Source organism: Oncorhynchus mykiss, chromosome 29 (genome assembly GCF_057628025.1).
Source record: "Oncorhynchus mykiss isolate SJ-2025 chromosome 29, ASM5762802v1, whole genome shotgun sequence".
NCBI classification, from domain to species: domain Eukaryota; kingdom Metazoa; phylum Chordata; class Actinopteri; order Salmoniformes; family Salmonidae; genus Oncorhynchus; species Oncorhynchus mykiss.
The window spans coordinates 43,438,537-43,457,952 of NC_143050.1; the positions used below are offsets into that span (position 1 = coordinate 43,438,537).

Below are 19,416 nucleotides of genomic sequence, written 5' to 3' on the forward strand. Positions count from 1 at the left end.
CCTTTGCCAAGATAATCCATCCACCTGACAGGTGTGGCATATCAAGAAGCTGATTAAACAGCATGATCATTACACAAGTGCACCTTGTATTGCGGACAATAAAATGTGCAGTTTTGTCACACAACACAATGCCACAGATGTCTCAAGTTGAAGGAGCGTGCAATTGGCATGCTGACTGCAGGAATGTCCACCAGAGCTGTTGCCAGAGAATTTAATGTTAATTTCTCTACCAATGTCATTTTAGAGAATTTGACAGTACGTTCAACCGGCCTCACAACCACAGACCATGAGTAACCACGCCAGCCCAGGACCTCCACATCAAGCTTCTTCACCTGCTGGATTGTCTGAAACCAGCCACCCGGAAAGCTGATGAAACGGAGGAATATTTCTGTCTGTAATAAAGCCCTTTTGTGAGGAAAAACTCATTCTGATTGGCTGAGCTGGCTCCCCAGTGGGTGGGCCTATGCCCTCCCTACCCCACCCATGGCTGCACCCCTGCCCAGTCATGTGAAATCCCAAGACTACAGCCTAATAAATTAATTTCAATTGACTGATTTCCTTATATGAACTGTAACTCAGTAAAATTGTTGAAATTGTTGCATGTTGCGTTTATATTTTTGTTCAGTACAGAATTGCAGGAAATGTGCTTTAAAGCTGAAAAAAAATGGAATTCAAAAATGTTTATACGCTGCAAGATGGGGGGGGGGGGGGGCCTCTAAAATGTTCTCTCAAATTCAACCACACTGACCGTGCCATGCCAACCACTTAAGCCCCTTTTTGATGCAGAAAAAACAGACACACAACACCTCTTACCCTGATAAAGGTGTCTATTTCCACCTTCCTGCGTTTGGCCAAAGCCTCTAACTCCACCTGGCAGATGGCACACACGTACAAGTGGTTCACTGCTGGACCTCCTCCAAAACTGGGAGACAGATATACAGTCTGTTAGAGAGACAGTCTGATGAAAAGACAGACAGACAGGTGGGCAGGAAGACAGTCGGACAGAAAAGACAGAATTTATAGACCATTGAACTCCTTCACCATGTCAGTCAGTCCGTCAGTCCGTCAGACAGAAAGGAAGATAAAAAGTTTGACAGCCAGCCAGACAGACTGAGGAGCGAGACTCATCTTACCTGTTGTACAGGTACTCCCACACGTTCTGGGGCAGGATCACCACCAGGTCGTCAATGTAGTGGTACTTATTGGGCGGGATCCCTGGACAAAACACAAGTAGGAGATTAGTTCAATTGGGGTTGAAAGTGGTTGTGCTTGGTATCTAAAGGTGGGGTTAGTGAGGACAGAAATAGAATACCTTGAACAGGAAAGGCCCTCAGACCAGATGGACAGAGTTTGCACTTTTGGGACTACTCAGTACTCTACTGCTTCCACTGCGCCAGGAAGCTCAATCAAGTGCAGTATTTGAAAGAAAACAAGTACTACTTGAAGTGAGCCCAGTTCTTATATGGATTGAGTGTGGTTGATGCTTAGAATGGGTTGTGGTGGTAGGACCAGTACAGTACTGACCTCCGTGCTGGCAGAGGAAGGTGTGGTTGCTGATGGGCCCTGGCTCAGTGAAAGTGTTGAACTTGTTCAGCCACTCTCTGGAGATGTAGAACTGCAGCAGGCTTGGCTCCTTCATGTTAGCTAAATCCACCACCTTCTGCCTCTCCCTCACCGACTCCTCACTGCTCTTCCTGTGGACAAACAAACACACACACACACACGGATTACAGGCAACATCCGCACTGAGCTAACGGGCAGAGCTGCCGCTTTCAAGGAGAGAGAATCTTATAAGAAATCCCGCTATGCCCTTCGACGAACCATCAAACTGGCAAAGCGTCAGTACAGGACTAAGATCGAATCGTACTACACCGGTTCTGACGCTCGTCGGATGTGGCAGGGCTTGCAAACCATTAGACTACAAAGGGAAGCACAACCGCGAGCTACCCAGTGACACAAGCCTACCAGGCGAGCTTAATTACTTCTATGCTTGCTTCGAGGCAAGTAACACTGAAACATGCATGAGAGCATCAGCTGTTCCGGACAACTGTGTGATCACAGTCTCCGTAGCCGAAGTGAGTAAGACCTTTAAACAGGTTAACATTCACAAGGCCGCAGGGCCAGACGGATTACCGGGATGTATACTCTGAGCATGCGCTGACCAACTGGCAAGTGTCTTCACAGACATTTTCAATCTCTCCCTTTCTGAGTCTGTAATACCAAAGTGTTTCAAGCAGACCACCATATCCCTGTGCCCAAGAACACTAAGGTAACCTGCCTAAATGACTACCAACCCGTAGCACTCACGTGTGTAGCCATGAAGTGCATTGAAAGGCTGGTCATGACCCAAATCAACACAATCATTCCAGAAACCCTAGACCCACTCCAATGTGCATACCACCCCAACAGATCCACAGATGATGCAATTTCTATTGCACTCCACACTGCCCTTTCCCACCTGGACAAAAGGAACACATGTGAGAATGCTGTTCATTGACTACAACTCAGCGTTCAACACCATTGTGAGCTCAAAGCTCATCACTAAGGTTAGGACCCTGGGACTAAACACCTTCCTCTGCAACTGGATCCTGGACTTCCTGACGGGCCACCCCAGATGGTAAGGGTAGGTAACAACACATCCGCCACACTGATCCTAAACATGGGGGCCCCTCAGTGGTGTGTTCTCAGTCCCCTCCTGTACTCCCTGTTCACTCATGACTGCATGGCCAGGTACGACTCCAACACCATCATTAAGTTTGCTGATGACAACAGTGGTAGGCATGATCACCGACAACGATGAGACAGCCTATAGGGAGGTGGTCAGAGACCTGGCCGTGTGAGGCCAGGACAACAACATCTCTCTCAACGTGATCAAAACAAAGGATTTGATTGTGGACTACAGGAAATGGAGGACTGAGCATGCCCCCCATTCCCATCGACAGGGCTGTAGTGGAGCAGGTTGAGAGCTTCAAGTTCCTTGGTGTCCACAACAAACTAACATGGTCCAAGCATGCCAAGACAGATATGAAGAGGGCACTACAAAACCTATTCCCCTCCAGGAGAAAAATATTTGCCATGGATCCTCAGATCCTCAAAAAGTTCTACAGCTGCACCATGAAGAGCAGCTGGCTGCATCACTACCTGGTATGGCAACTGCTCGGCCTCTGACCGCAAGGCACAACAGAGGGTAGTGCGTACGGCCCAGTACATCACTGGGGCCAAGCTTCCTGCCATCCAGGATCTCTATACCAGGTTTGTCCCTAAAAATTGTCAAAGTCTAGGTACAAAAGGCTTCTCAACAGCTTCTACCCCGAAGCCAAAAGACTCCTGAACAGCTAATGGCTACCCAGACTATTTGCAATGCTCCCCCCTTTATGCTGCTGCTACTCTCTGTTTATTATCTAGGCATACTCACTTTAATAACTCTACCGACAGTGGTTCCTCCTTTAAAAGTTGCGTCATACTGCGCCACACCTTGCTGCGGCACATCATTCTGTGGCACACCATTTCATTCTCAGACATTTTTTCAGTTACTGCAAGTTATTGCTAGTTTGATATCGCATCTTTGAGAAGCATTAGATATTAGCGTTACCAGAGAATTTAAAATATTTTTTTGTAATGACATAGTTTATTGGATTGATTTTAAGAAATTTGGCTTAATTAATTTGATTCGAGTTTCTATTCAGAGAAAAAAAAAGAAGAAAAAAAAACTCAGGGATTCCGTCAGGATGGAATGGAAAATATGGCGATTGTTCAACGTGACAGTCGGGAGTAGGCTTGGAGGACTATATATTCATATTTAAGGGGCATTTTCCATTAGGATCTGTGGGAATATCTAATGGGCTTTTATATATAATTCTAAATTAATGAATAATAATAATCGCTTTATTTAAAAAGTTACTCCATTTTGGAGATTCTTGAACATGGGGTGAGACATTCTCACTAATTTGTAAATAAAGCCAGTTATTTAGAATGATTTAATTCTGGAGAAACCTAACTTGATTATTTAGCAGACATCACTTGCTTATATTCAGTCAAAACATATCTTAAAAATATCATGGAATATTTTAACATTTTTGTTTCTCCATGCTTGTCTCAGAGCAGCGCGAAACAGTGCTGAAATAGACGGCCACAGCGGGAGGGTATGTATTCTGTGCCCACTCGTGGTATCTCTCTCTTTCGGTTACACATCCTTGGAATAGCAGAACAGCATAACGACCCGGGCGGCCCTTGCTGTGCCTGGTGAGCAGTTGGTCAAGTTCTGTTGTCAGAAGAGGAATGGAAATGTCAGGGTGAAACGAAAAGCTGACAAACCCTGTACTGTATGTTGACACTGCCTGTCGGAGGTGGAGTTCCAGAGCTCACAGGTGTGCCTGGCATGGATTGTGATGCCATCTCGTTCCTTTTCAATGCGCGAGTGAGTCAATGACTATTCAAGCCATTGACTCACTGATGAATGAAGATGATGAGCGATCGGCAAAGGCAAACTTTAATCTGCGGGCATCACGACTCGGTAAGAAATGTATGACACACACACACACACACACACACATATATTTTATTCTCAGAACATTAACCTAGTGTGTTTGCTTGTTTTGCACTGTTCTGAAGTTTCGACCGAATGATTTGTCTGACAAACAAAGAACTTTGCGTCCTGCAGGCCCAGTCATGGATCAAAGCTGGCGAGACATTCAATAACGTCATCTTCACAGACTAATCAACCGTGGCCCTTGAGCAATTTGCTCAAAATTGCTACAGAAAAAAAGAAAGAAGATCAAGAAGATTAACGAAAGCATGAAGATGTTGATGAAGAAATGCTGTTTTGAGTTAGAAATGTAACACTCTAGAGTACTAAAGCATCGAATATATTGCAAGTTGAGGGATTTTCACAACAGTAGCCAGGCTATAAAGAGTCTATTGTCCTGCTAATAAGAATCATTTGCATGATGGGCTACATTCTTTATTGTATTTTATATTTTTTATTTTACCTTTATTTAACTAGGCAAGTCAGTTAAGAACAAATTCTTATTTTCAATGACAGCCTAGAAACGGTGGGTTAACTGCCTGTTCAGGGGCAGAACGACAGATTTGTACCTTGTCAGCTCAGGGATTTGAACTTGCAACCTTTCGGTTACTAGTCCAAAACTCTAACCACTAGGCTACCCTTGACTGAATATTGTAACCACAATGTCATACATCATTTGTATCTACCTTTCCAATTACTTTTAGAGTTTGGAATTACAAATGTGCTCTTTCTTTTTAGTTACATTGTTTTAGTTCGAACGTGCAGACTTTATTTTCTTTAAATGATTGTTTTATGTAGGATGCTACATTTTGGACCAGTTGCAATTGTAAGTAGGCCTAATAAAAAAAAAAACTTCTATTAGGCTGTTAAGCCTCGTAGCCTACCTCAGCCAGTTAAGTTATTTTATATAGATCTGGGCTCCGAAGAAATAGACTCCAATTAAGCCCTCTTGTTGTTTGTAAAGTCAAATTCAAAATTGAAAAGGTACTCACTCGCACATCTGAGCTATCTTTTTTTGTGACCTACCAAGCAGGTTTTCATAAATCTTTGGGTACAGTGTAAGAAAAACGTCAGAGTGATCTGAAATAGGGGCATAATTCATGTTCAAATTCACAACATAACATACATAGGCATTTCATCATTAAGACCTTTAGGATATGTCTGGAGGGGGAAAATCCAAGAACATTCTGGCTGAGTTTCTTTTGTGGCTGGCAGTTGGCATGGACCAATTTCTCGCGTAAATAAAACATGTCAGTGTTTCTTGAACGCATCTCCCACTTTTCGTATATGTAGTTGTGAACATTACAGAGTGTTCTTTAGCTTTAGCTGGTCTTTTTGTAGCAGCTCATGTCATGTTTTCCCCAATGCCAAATTAAGAGCTACATCCACACATTGTGGAGAATAGCCTCTTCTTAGAAACATAGTGTGCATCTCCGCTGCTTTTTCTACATAGTCCTGAAAATGATTTGTTCCTAGTTGGGGAGGAGGGAGTTTCACACTTAGCTCGGGTATTAGACAATTCTTTAGAGAAGGTTGAATAGACTATTGTTCCACTAATAGCCCTCCAGCTATGCTTGTGAAAAACTAATAATACTTTTTCCCCTTTCCACATGTTAAAGATTCCAATTGACAAAGTGTTTTTAGCCACAATCGGCCCCAACCCCAATGAATACATTTGGGCACAGTCGATAGCGTGCTGGACGTCAGGCTAGAATGTTGAGGGTTCGAAACCCGCTCCCTGCTTGCTATAATGAATGAGTTTGATACACCTGGTATTGGATATGGCAGGGGAAAAAACGTGCTAAATAGGGATTTTCGTTAATTAACTTTATGATAAAAAAATATGCACAATCGGTTTGTGTCTACATTAACTAACAAATTCCTCTCAACTGTACATTTTTAGCTTGACTCGTTATGATGTTATAACTACATACATTTGCTTCCCGTAATGTTTTGTCAGCCATCTGTCACCAGGGACGGGTGGCCCACGTCAAATTCGTCATCGGAACCACTCCATATGATTGGTCATATAAAAACCTTGGGACCCAAATGCATAATGAGTGCTCTAACTCCCCCTTGTGGTGGTCTGGAGCAATGAAGCCGTGAAGCCGGGTACCTCTAAGTCCCGCGGTGCAAGCTCGCAACCTTTAAAGTAGGAACCACTGTACATGTACATATTACCACGACTAACCAGTGCCCCCATACATTGACTCTGTACCGGTACCCCCTGTATATAGCCTCGCTATTGTTATTTTACTGCTGCTCTTTAATTTCTTATTTTTTAATTAACATGTATTTTTTCTTAAAACTGCATTGTTGGTTAAGGGTTTGTAAGTAAGCATTTCACTGTAAGGTCTACTACACCTGTTGTATTCGGTGCATGTGACAAATAAAATGTGATTTGATTACGCATGTTAGCTCAAAGATTGGCAGATGCCGATATTGATCTGGTATGGATGGTTTCATCTTTACCATCCAAATGCATTGTATGCAACCGGCAATACACACGTATCCTTCTTGGACCGGTTTGTACCTAAAACATTCTCCATTCAGGCTGCAAAGGTGTCGATTTCCTCTAACTAGATTGAATAGCGAGAAGGCAGAAGAAAAAAAACATGTGAAAGTATGTGTACTTTCTTTAAGAAACACCATTTTCCACCACCATGCTAGTGGCTAATGCTACTTCCTGATGTTGCGCCCTGTGTTCAGACAGGGGTAAACAACAGAATGCTGCAACCTGATTGGCTGAACGCGATACGCAACATTCGTGACTAGCATTCCTAGCCACTTTAGCATGGTGGTGGAATATGGTGTTTCATATAGAAAGTAGGCTTATTTTCCCTGTTGTTTTACCACCTTCTCACCATTCAATCTAGTTGAGGAAATCGACGCCTTTTAGGTATGAACCAGTCCACGGGGGATAGGAGTGGATTGATGGCTGCATACAATGCATTTGTAAGGTAAGATGGAAAAGACTCAAATGGCCATCTGCCTGCGTGTATGCACAGACACAGGCCCACACAAGCACATGTGTATACACACACACACAAAATCAAATACTCAATATTCAGTTCAACAAAACATTAAAACATTTAAAGTGTTCTAACATAATGAAGGTTGAAGTCTCACCTGTAGAAGAGCACATAGGCCTCAGCATTCTGCACCACCGTCTCATGGACCTCCGTTACATACTGGTCATCAAACTCGTACCACTGACCGTTAATCACGTTCTGACAGTACGCTATGTAGTGACCACCTAGGAGTGAGGGGAAGAGAGAGAGAGAGAAAATAGGAGGAGAAAGACAGAGGAAGAGAGAAGAGAGAGGGGGGAGGCAGTGAAAAAGAGGTTGATTAATGGAATTGCAGAAATGTAGATAGTAAGCTATGAAGAAAACACCAGAAACACTAAGAATATGCTGCAGTGAATCACAACCAATATCAGCCAAACAAACATGTCAAAAATAGCTGGAGGGAGTCTTTAATGTTAGGTAATTCAGTCAAGGGTCACCCACTGCCTGCGGTGCCATGGTGACAGATAACGGACAGCAGGTCATAGGTGGTGATCTGGGAGGGGCTGTCCTTGGCCAGGAAAGGTCGGAGTTCGAGGCCCTCCAATGGGAAGGCCACGTGGCTGTTGATCTTGAAGGAGTACATCACCTCGTGGCGAAAACGTTTCAGGTGGATGCACAGGATCTGAACACAGAATTTTCATTATGAAGAATTTTCTTACAGGAAATACAGTGCCTTGCGAAAGTATTCGGCCCCCTTGAACTTTGCGACCTTTTGCCACATTTCAGGCTTCAAACATAAAGATAGAAAACTGTATTTTTTTGTGAAGAATCAACAACAAGTGGGACACAATCATGAAGTGGAACGACATTTATTGGATATTTCAAACTTTTTAAACAAATCAAAAACTGAAGAATTGGGCGTGCAAAATTATTCACCCCCCTTAAGTTAATACTTTGTAGCGCCACCTTTTGCTGCGATTACAGCTGTAAGTCGCTTGGGGTATGTCTCTATCAGTTTTGCACATCGAGAGACTGAAATTTTTTCCCATTCCTCCTTGCAAAACAGCTCGAGTTCAGTGAGGTTGGATGGAGAGCATTTGTGAACAGCAGTTTTCAGTTCTTTCCACAGATTCTCGATTGGATTCAGGTCTGGACTTTGACTTGGCCATTCTAACACCTGGATATGTTTATTTTTGAACCATTCCATTGTAGATTTTGCTTTATGTTTTGGATCATTGTCTTGTTGGAAGACAAATCTCCGTCCCAGTCTCAGGTCTTTTGCAGACTCCATCAGGTTTTCTTCCAGAATGGTCCTGTATTTGGCTCCATCCATCTTCCCATCAATTTTAACCATCTTCCCTGTCCCTGCTGAAGAAAAGCAGGCCCAAACCATGATGCTGCCACCACCATGTTTGACAGTGGGGATGGTGTATTCAGCTGTGTTGCTTTTACGCCAAACATAACGTTTTGCATTGTTGCCAAAAAGTTCAATTTTGGTTTCATCTGACCAGAGCACCTTCTTCCACATGTTTGGTGTGTCTCCCAGGTGGCTTGTGGCAAACTTTAAACGACACTTTTTATGGATATCTTTAAGAAATGGCTTTCTTCTTGCCACTCTTCCATAAAGGCCAGATTTGTGCAATATACGACTGATTGTTGTCCTATGGACAGAGTCTCCCACCTCAGCTGTAGATCTCTGCAGTTCATCCAGAGTGATCATGGGCCTCTTGGCTGCATCTCTGATCAGTCTTCTCCTTGTATGAGCTGAAAGTTTAGAGGGACGGCCAGGTCTTGGTAGATTTGCAGTGGTCTGATTTTTGTATCCAAATCCGGCTTTAAACTTCTTCACAACAGTATCTCGGACCTGCCTGGTGTGTTCCTTGTTCTTCATGATGCTCTCTGCGCTTTTAACATTGGATCATTCAGAGATCCTCACTGAACTTCTGGAGAGAGTTTGCTGCACTGAAAGTAAAGGGGCTGAATAATTTTGCACGCCCAATTTTTCAGTTTTTGATTTGTTAAAAAAGTTTGAAATATCCAATAAATGTCGTTCCACTTCATGATTGTGTCCCACTTGTTGTTGATTCTTCACAAAAAAATACAGTTTTATATCTTTATGTTTGAAGCCTGAAATGTGGCAAAAGGTCGCAAAGTTCAAGGGGCCGAATACTTTCGCAAGGCACTGTATACAAGGTGGTTCCATTTGATTTCAATCACTTTTTGACTGCACCCCTTTTGATTTGAATGAAACCTTCCATAGATATTTGCTCAGAAAGTTACTTTTTGGAATGGATAAATGTACTAAAATTGAAATTTCTACTTTGGGAAAGTACCACAAAGATGGTTGGAGGTTTACACATCAGAGAATGTTGACTTGAGTGGGAATATCAGTTGTTTTAAATTACACTGTCAATCTTCCATAGGAAACCTATTGAAACCATAGATATATAGATAATAGAATAGACACTCCCATTTAAAGAGCCACTGAACACGCCGATTATTCTGTGTTATTCTGTTGCTCATAAGGAAAACTAGACTTCAGTTTTCTAACCGATTCCGCGTTTGGTTCAAGATGTTCATCCCCATGAGACACTGTAGACACGGAAGGCTATTTCACTTTCTCAAAATCCCCAGAATCAATCTCAGAACAAATTAATTACAGGTTTCTTGAGTTTACGTTTTGGCCGAGGATGTGTTAGTTGCGCAATTTAACTTTAACTAGGGTGTTTGGTGCAGTATTTCTCCAGTAAAAAAAATGTGCAATGTGTTGTCTTATGTAAAAAAGACGGAACTGCTGGGCAGGTCTGTCTCACTGTCTATGCTATTGGATCGAGAGCAATCACAGCAGCTGTTCACCCCATGTTAGTGGGCAAATGGACATTGTCAAATCAAAACTCAATCTTATTTTACCCATTGTGACGCACAGATGTTCCAAACTCTGTTTTAGACCAGACTAACTGTGACCAAAATGATTCTGTTTACGCTTTGTAGTAAATTCTGACACTAGAATAATGGTTCCTGACTGATATCGATGCCATGAAGGGATTTGTTGCTTTTTAAAGGCAGTCGCTCTTTAAGTTGATATTCAATAGTGGTGGACCGGCAGCAATCTTTGTGGTAGTAATTGGAAGTTCAATTCAATTCTATTTAAAATGTCAATTGTGTACCAGCAATTTCTTCTTTTTTTTTTTTTTTTTACCCCTTTTTCCTCCCCAATTTTGTGGTATCCAATTGGTAGTTACAGTCTTGTCTCATTGCTGCAACTCCCATATGGACTGAGGAGAGGCAAAGGTCGAGACCCACGCGTCCTCCGAAACACAACTCAACCAAGCCGCACCGCTTCTTGACACAATGCCCGCTGAACCGGAAAGCAGGGGAAACACCATACACCTAGTGACCGTGTCAGTGTGCATGTGCCCAGCCCGCCACAGGAGTCGCTAGAGCGCAATGGGACAAGTACATCCCTGCCGGCCAAGCCCTCCCCTAACGACGCTCGGCCAATTGTGCGCCGCCCCATGGGTCTCCCGGTCGCAGCCGGCTACGACAGAGCCTGGACGAGAACCAGGATCTCCAGTGGCACAGCTAGCAACTGCGATGCAGTGCCTTAGACCACCGGGAGACCTTACTGAATTATATTTCTATGATTGAAATGACATCCACCCTGTATTGAAGTATGCTGTGTCTCAACCGATGGCGAGCACAACACATACACCTCAGATTATGTAAATTAGGGTCTAAATTACAAAATATACAAAAATTAAAGAGTTTATGCATTTTTTGACAATTTATGTTAAAAGGTAAAAAAAAGTAAATAATTTGTATTAACCAACAAACTACAGACTGGGGTCATTTTGATATACTGTATAAAAACCTGCTAATGGTATACAAAGTCTGCCAATGGTATAAATACTTATCAGAACTGCAATACAGAACTCTACACAGAGAGCTGTAACAGTGTGTATTCCCCAATAAGTAGTTATTCAGGGTAAATCCATTGTTTCACGTCAGATGGCGTCACTCCTACATGACACTCGTCACTCAACCGATCAATCTTGTAGGACGTGGAACTCATCTCTAAAAATCTAGATTTTGCTCATCCGCCTAACATTACTTCCTAATTCTGAAAATCCCTCTGCTCACAGTAGCTATGATGTACTGGCTACTATGACAAACCATGCACGCTGGATATGCTGATCAAACTTTCTCCAGCTAGCAGCCTAGTGCAAGCTTTTTTGAATGGCCGTACGGTAGCTAGTTTGACAGATTGTTGATGAAGTTGTACGACACCAAAGTTATGGGACTGTTCTCCGAAATCAGCATCTATCTGACTGACTGACAGATGGCACCGTGCCTCACTACTTTGTAACATTTGGCCAATGCGATAACGTCGCAGAGACCAGTCATTTGTGTTGTAGAAGTCAGCGCACTATCACGGCAGAACAGATATCATGAAAACTAATTTATGCATAGCTAGAACTTCACTATACTAGCTAGAGGGAGTGTTCAGCATGGAGTGTGTGAACTGGCATTGTTAGCATCCCTGCCTTTCCTTCCATATGGACTGATTTGAGACTGGTTCAGCCAGCAAGAAGACAGTAGCATTGGCAAGCAAATTTTTGTGCACCACCACAAAACACCTTAGCTAGATGAAGAATTAGGTAGTGAAGACTTTCTCATGACAAATATATATTGCAAGTTATCAGACAGATCAGTGCAGACGGTCATTGCGCTATCTGATGTGAGACAATGAAAAAAGATTTATTTGAATGTAGGTTTCTCTGGAGACAATATTATCTTATACATTGCAGCATGAGTATGTCCGTGTACAAAATCTAAATGACCTTATATATACACAGTGCATTCGGAAAGTATTCCAACCCCTTGACTTTTTCCACTATGTTACGTCACAGCCTTATTCTAAAATGTATTAAATCGTTTTTTCCTCATCAATCTACATACAATACGCAATAATGACAAAACAAAAACAGGTTTTTAGAAATGTGTGAATTTATAAAAAAACAAAAAACAGAAATACCTAATTTACATAAGTATTCAGACCCTTTGTTATGAGACTCGAAATTGAGCTCAGGTGCATCCTGTTTCCATTGATCATCCTTGAGATGTTTCTACAACTGTATTGGTGTCCACCGGTGTTAAATTCAGTTGATTGGACATGATTTTGGAAAGGCACACAGACTGAGCAATTGGGGGAGATTTGGTCAGGGAGGTGATAGTTACTCTGATTGGAGCTCCAGAGTTCCTCTGTGGAGATGGCAGAACCTTTCAGAAGGACCAACATCTCTGCAGCACTCCACCAATAAAACCTTTATGGTAGAGTGTCCAGACGGAAGCCACTCCTCAGTAAAAGGCACATGACAGCCCACTTGGAGTTTGCAAGGGGAAGATGAACGGAGCAAAGTACAGAGATCCTTGATCAAAACCTGCTTCAGAGCGCTCAGGACCTCAGACTGGGGTGAAGGTTCACCTTCCAACAGGACAACGACCCTAAGCACACAAACAAGACAAAGCAGAAGTGGCTTCGGGACAAGTCTCTGAATGTCCTTGAGTGGCCCAGCCAGTAACTGTGCAGCAACACTCCCCATCCAACCTGACAGAGCTTGAGAGAATCTGCAGAGAAGAATGGGAGGAACTCTCCAAATACAGGTGTGCCAAGCTTTGTAACTTCATACCCAAGAAGACTCAAGGCTGTAATCGCTGCCAAAGGTGCTTCAACAAAGTACTGAGTAAAGGGTCTGAATACTTATGTAAATGTGATTTAATTTATTATCAAACTGGTTTTTGCTTTGTCATTATGGGGTATTGTGTGTAGATTGATGAGGGGGAAAACTATTTAATCAATTTTAGAATAAGGCTGTAACGTAAAAAAATGTGGGAAAAGTCATGGGGTCTGAATACTTTCCGAATGCACTGTATATGCTTAGTTGCAGTCAAAACAGCTGACAAGTCAGTCAGTGGTATGAATTATTAGTAGAACTGTAATACAGAAACCAGCTACCATCCATGTATACATATAGAAGAAAAATCCTATAATATATGTGCAACGTATGATATTTTGGGTGCTATTACATTTGGTTTGAAGTGACTGAGGATTCTGGCTTTTTGAAGCATCCTGCCATAGGCCCTGCCACCACTGCAATTTTGTTGCTAGATTAAGCAACTTTTCAGACTACCCTGGCAATTTTTTTTTTTCAAACAGCACCTAGCTACTTTAAAAATTGTATTTGGAACTTTTAGCAACTTTTGAAAAAGTGACACAAATGCTAAAATGCACACATTTTCCCTCTAAAGGACACAACAACGATTTTCTCTGTCACACACTCAGTCACAACACACGTGTCTGGCTGCAAAAGAGCATTGTGAGTGACGTCAGCAGCAGGCGCTCAGCTCGTTCACAGGCAGCAGCAGGCCTGCCGCAATTTCAGCAAATTGCACTGTTGGCTGACTCTAGAAGCAGTATGCATTCGACGAGACAAACCCAATGAATATAGTTGGTCACGAATGTTTGATCTTGAACAGAACTTACAACATCAATCAACATGTCTCAATCAAGATTGTACAGCCAGGACCTCCCGGGTGGCGCAGTGGTTAAGGGCGCTGTACTGCAGCGCCAGCTGTGCCATCAGAGTCCCTGGGTTCGCGCCCAGGCTCTGTCGTAACCGTAGCCTCCGGGTTGGATGCGTGCTGTGTTAAGAAGCAGTACGGCTGGTTGGGTTGTGTATCGGAGGACGCATGACATTCAGCCTTCGTCTCTCCCGAGCCCGTACGGGAGTTGTAGCAATGAGACAAGATACTACAACAATTGGATACCACGAAATTGGGGAGAAAAAGGGGTAAAATTCAAAAAAATAATAATAATAATTTTACAGCCAGAAGTACAGAAAAGAGTGGGAGTCTGTACCTGAATTTAAAGGGTGGCTGAAGCCAGTAATTGGGGATGATTGTTGGGCATAATGTGCGTACTGCAAATTAGATATGCTTGCAAAAATGTATGACATCAAAAAACAGCAAAGTATATAAATAAATCAAAACCATACAACCCCACAACACAGTCTACATTACCACAGGTGGTTAACTTCTTTGGGGTAGGGGGCAGTATTGGGTAGCTTGGATGAAAAACGTGCCCAAATTAAGCTGTCTGCTATTCAGCCGTAAAAGCTCAAATATGCATAATTAGTACATTTGGATAGGAAACAATCTGAAGTTTCTAAAACTGTTTGAATGATGTCTGTGAGTATAACAGAACTCATATGGCAGGCAAAAACCTGAGAAAAAAATCCAACCAGGATGTGGGAAATCTGAGGATTGTAGTTTTTCAACTCAGCCCCCATTGAAGATACAGTGGGATATTGGTTATGTTTCACTTCCCAAGGCTTCCACTAGATGTCAACAGTATTTACAAACTGTTTTGAGGATTCTACTCTAAAGGAGGGGCTCATAAGAGCGCTTTGAGTGAGTGGTCTGGCAGAGTGCCACAGCCTCGGTCTGGCGTGCTCACGTGAAAGGTTCCGCTTAATTTGTACAGACAAAGGAATCGTCCGGTTGGAACATTAATGAAGTTTTATGTTAAAAACATCCTAAAGATTGATTTCATACTTAGTTTGGCATGTTTTTACTAGCTGTAACGGAACTTTTTGAACTTTTTGTCCGACGTTCGGTGTGACCTGAACGCGCTTTTGGATTTGTTTACCAAACGCCCTAACAAAAGAAGATATTTGGACATAACTGATGGACAATATCGAACAAATCAAACATTTATGGTGGAACTGGGAGTGCATTCTGACGAAGATCATCAAAGGTAAGTGAATATTTAAAATGCTATTTCTGAGTAATGTTGACTACCCAATATGGCGGGTATCTTTTTTGGCTGCTTTGTTGTCTAAAATCTGTACTCAGATTACTGCATGGTTTGCTTTCTCCGTAAAGTTTTTTTGAAATCTGACACAGCGGTTGCATTAAGGAGAAGTTTATCTAAAATTCCATGTATAATAGTCATATCTTTATCAATGTTTATTATGAGTATTTCTGTAATTTGATGTGGCTCTCTGCACAATCACCGCATGTTTTAGAACTACTGAACGTAACATGCCTATGTAAACTCAGATTTTTTTATATAAATATGAACTTTATCGAACAAAACATACATGTATTGTGTAACATGAAGTCCTATGAGTGTCTTCTGATGAAGATCATCAAAGGTTAGTGATGAATTTTATCTCTATTTCTACTTTTTGTGACTCCTCTCTTTGGCTGGAAAAATGGCCTTTTTGAAATTGGATACTGTGGTGGGATTAACAACAAGTTTATCTTTAAAATGGTGGCTGTGTTTTTCTGTGGCTTGGTGGTGACCTAACATAATCGTTTGTGGTGCTTTCGACTGTAAATCCTTTTGGAAATCAGACACTGTGGCTGGATTAACGAGAATTGTATCATTAAAATGGTGTAAAATACTTGTATGCTTGAGGAATTTTAATGATGAGATTTTTGTTGATTTGAATTTGGGGCCCTGCACTTTCACTGGCTGTTGCGGGAGGGGGGGGGTTCCGCTAGCGGAACAGGGTTTCTAGACAGGTTAAGAAAGTGGATAACTGCAAAAGCGCAGAAGTACTATGGCAATGGCCATTGCGGAGCATTGTTTGCTACTAGCATGCGACCGTTTAGGCTTGCAAAGCTGCCTTTTCAGATTCTGTGGAAGCAACAAACTTCCAAATGCACAGAAATTATTAGGGGAGTACTGGCTGGATGAGTCCACTGATGTCAGTGTCTTGAAATACCTGGGTGTGGTGATTCGGTATTTCAGTTCTAAAAAAGAACTGTTGTGTCCACATTTCTCGGGCTGATTAAATTGGAGGGGGGCGATGCCAGATCAATAGCAAAGGCGGTAGTTAAGTTTCTTGAGAAGTATAACCTTAAAAAATAGAATCTTCAGGGTATTGGCACTGATAATGCGTCCGTGATGACTTGGGTGCACAAGATTTGAAAGGAAAAATGTGCATTGCCCAAATTTCCCCTGTGTGTGCCAATCTGTACAATTGGCTGTCAGTGCAGCATCCACAGAAACCATCCCGAGGAGTGTTGAGTACTTAATCATGGAAACCTACAACTGGTTTTTGATTTCCCCAAAATGGCACGAGGCGTACAAAGCAGTGTATGCCACAATTAATTGTGTCCAGAAAACCCTGCAGATCACCAAAGTGTGTGCCACGCGTTGGCTATCGATTGAGCCTGCGGGAAGAACTGAAACTCCAATTTGAGTTGACCAAGGCCAGTGAGCATTGCTATATGGTGGATGTGCTCCACACCATGTCCATGGGCAAGACCAACTATGTCTACCTGACATTCTTGAAATCAATCCTGTCCGACGTACAAGTTGCAGTGAAGTCATTTGAGGTAGAGCAAACAGATCCTGTCAAGCTTTTGGACAATCTGGTATACCTCTTAATATCAATTTGCAGCAGATAATTCAACCCTATGGCAAAAATTGATGTCCTGAATGATGCCATTGATTGACATCTCAGTCCATCACTATTCCTTGGGTACCTTTTCGAGAGCACGTTGTACCAACTGAGGACAAAAAGGTCATATGGAGACAGTGCATCAACTACATTGTTGCTTTAAGCAAAGAGCTGCAAACTCAAGGCTACCAGACAACCTGGAAGCCTTGCGAAACATGGCCTTGTTCAGTGTTAAGGAAACGCTAAACGCCTCAAACAATTGATCAAATTGTTTCCCAATGGAAAAACATCCATCTGTTTAGGTGGGACTCAACTGAAAATAAAGTCGAGTTTTGAAGTGAAGTGAATAACTACACGGACTCTTCCGTGTCAAATCCATTTGAAGAACCTTGCAAAGCTGAGCTCGCTGCCCTCTCCTTGCCACACTCAAATGCGGAGGTTGAACGGCTGTTCAGCCAAATGATTGTGTTCAAGTCAAAGTTAAGAAATAGAATGTCACTGCACACTCTCAACTCCATACTCCTTGTACGGTATGGACTGAAGCTGCCTGGTGATACCTGTTACCAACAACTATCAAGTGAAGTTCTGCAGCAGTTTGGCACCACAGCAGCGTACACTTTAAGGCCACTCCATCCTCTACTGCTGGTTCCAGCCCCGTGACAATGCAGTTGGACAGTGAAGATGAAGTGGATTTCCTTGCCAATCTAAGATTCATCATGTTTACATTACGTATGCAAGGAGTGGACTTTCTGGAACTGGTGGAGACACACAGCTGATGGTGGCAGTGTGCACTGCAGTGTGAGCGAGAACAGTGGCAATATCTGGAGGAAACCATTGAGCAGCTAGCCAGCCAAGCAGCACAACAACCTGGAGAGAGCTGGAGAGAGATGCCTAGTGCACACATCAGTATTTGAGTTGAGCTGCTTGTTCAATAAGATAGCATATATACCTTGTTATTAGCTTGTACCTATAATTGTTGGTCAGTTCGGTATTATGTTAATAACTTCTTATGGCTGGAGGGCAGTATTGAGTAGCTTGGATGAATAAGGTGCCCAGAGTAAACTGCCTGATACTCAGGCCCAGAAGCTAAGATATGCATATTATTAGTATATTTGGATAGAAAACACTCTGAAGTTTCTAAAACTGTTTGAATGATGTCTATAACAGAACTCATATGGCAGGCAAAACCTGAGAAAAAAATCCAACCAGGAAGTGGGAAATCTGAGGTTTGTAGTTTTTCAACTCTTTGCCTATCGAAGACACAGTGTAAATTTGGTCAAATTGCACTTCCTAGGGCTTCCACTAGATGTCAACAGTCTTTAGAACCTCATTTCAGGCTTCTACTGTGAAGGGGGAGTGAATGAGAGCTGTTTCAATCAGGTGTCTGGCTGAAGGCCATGAGCTGATCACGCACATGGCCATGAGAGCGACCTGCGTTCCATTGCATTTCTAAAGACAAACGAATTGTCCGGTTGGAACATCATTGAAGATTTATGTTAAAAACATCCTAAAGATTGATTCTATACATCGTTTGACATGTTTCTATGAACTGTAACGGAACTTTTTGACTTTTCGTCTGGACCTAGTGCTCGTGCCTCATGATTTTGGATTTGTGAACTAAAAGTGCGAACAAAAAGGAGGTATTTGGACATAAATGATGGACTTTATCGAACAAAACAAACATTTATTGTGGAACTGATATTCCTGGGAGTGCATTCTGATGAAGATAATCAAAGGTAAGTATTTATAATGCTATTTCTGACTTCTATTGACTCCCCAACATGGAGGGAATCTGTATGGCTTGTTTTGGTGCCTGAGCGCTGTACTCAGATTATTGCATGGTGTGCTTTTTCAGTAAAGCTTTTTTTAAATCTGACACTGCGGTTGCATTAAGGAGAAGTTTATCTATTATTCCATGCATAACACTTGTATCTTTACTCAATGTTTATTATGAGTATTTCTGTATATTGATGTGGCTCTCTGCAAAATCACCGGATGTTTTGGAAGAAAAACATTACTGAACATAACGCGCCAATGTAAACTGAGATTTTTGGATATGAACTTTATCGAACAAAACATAAATGTATTGTGTAACAGTCCTATGAGTGTCTTCTGATGAAGATCATCAAAGGTTAGTGATGAATTTTATCTCTATTTCTGCTTTGTGTGACTCCTCTCTTTGGCTGGAAAAATGGCCTTTTTGAAATCGGATACTGTGGTGGGATTAACAACAAGTTAACCTTTAAAATGGTGTATAATATTTGTATGTTTGAGGAATTTTAATTATGAGATTTCTGTTGTTTGTATTTGGCGCCCTGCACTTTCACTGGCTGTTGTCATATCGATCCCGTTAACCGGATTTCAGCCGTAAGAATACACTGCTTAAAACTATAATTGTTCAGAATGT

The 19,416-nt window shown here is 42.1% G+C and overlaps 1 protein-coding gene across 22 annotated transcripts in view; it reads right to left on the reverse strand.

Annotated features, from left to right (window-relative positions):
- The window catches only part of LOC110509295 (ubiquitin carboxyl-terminal hydrolase 20), a 45,310-nt gene that overhangs the window by 10,718 nt on the left and 15,176 nt on the right, over window positions 1-19,416 (reverse strand). For all 22 annotated transcript variants that reach the window (XR_016493426.1, XR_016493428.1, XR_016493427.1 and 19 more), the window contains exons 17-21: window positions 8,038-8,218; window positions 7,655-7,781; window positions 1,525-1,694; window positions 1,134-1,215; window positions 814-922 (exon numbers count right to left, since the gene is read on the reverse strand). Coding sequence is in view for 17 of the 22 variants with exons in the window: in XM_090227277.1 (XP_090083403.1) it covers window positions 814-922; window positions 1,134-1,215; window positions 1,525-1,694; window positions 7,655-7,781; window positions 8,038-8,218 (669 nt within the window). In the remaining 5 variants the exon portion in view is untranslated. The remainder of the gene's footprint in view (window positions 1-813; window positions 923-1,133; window positions 1,216-1,524; window positions 1,695-7,654; window positions 7,782-8,037; window positions 8,219-19,416) is intronic.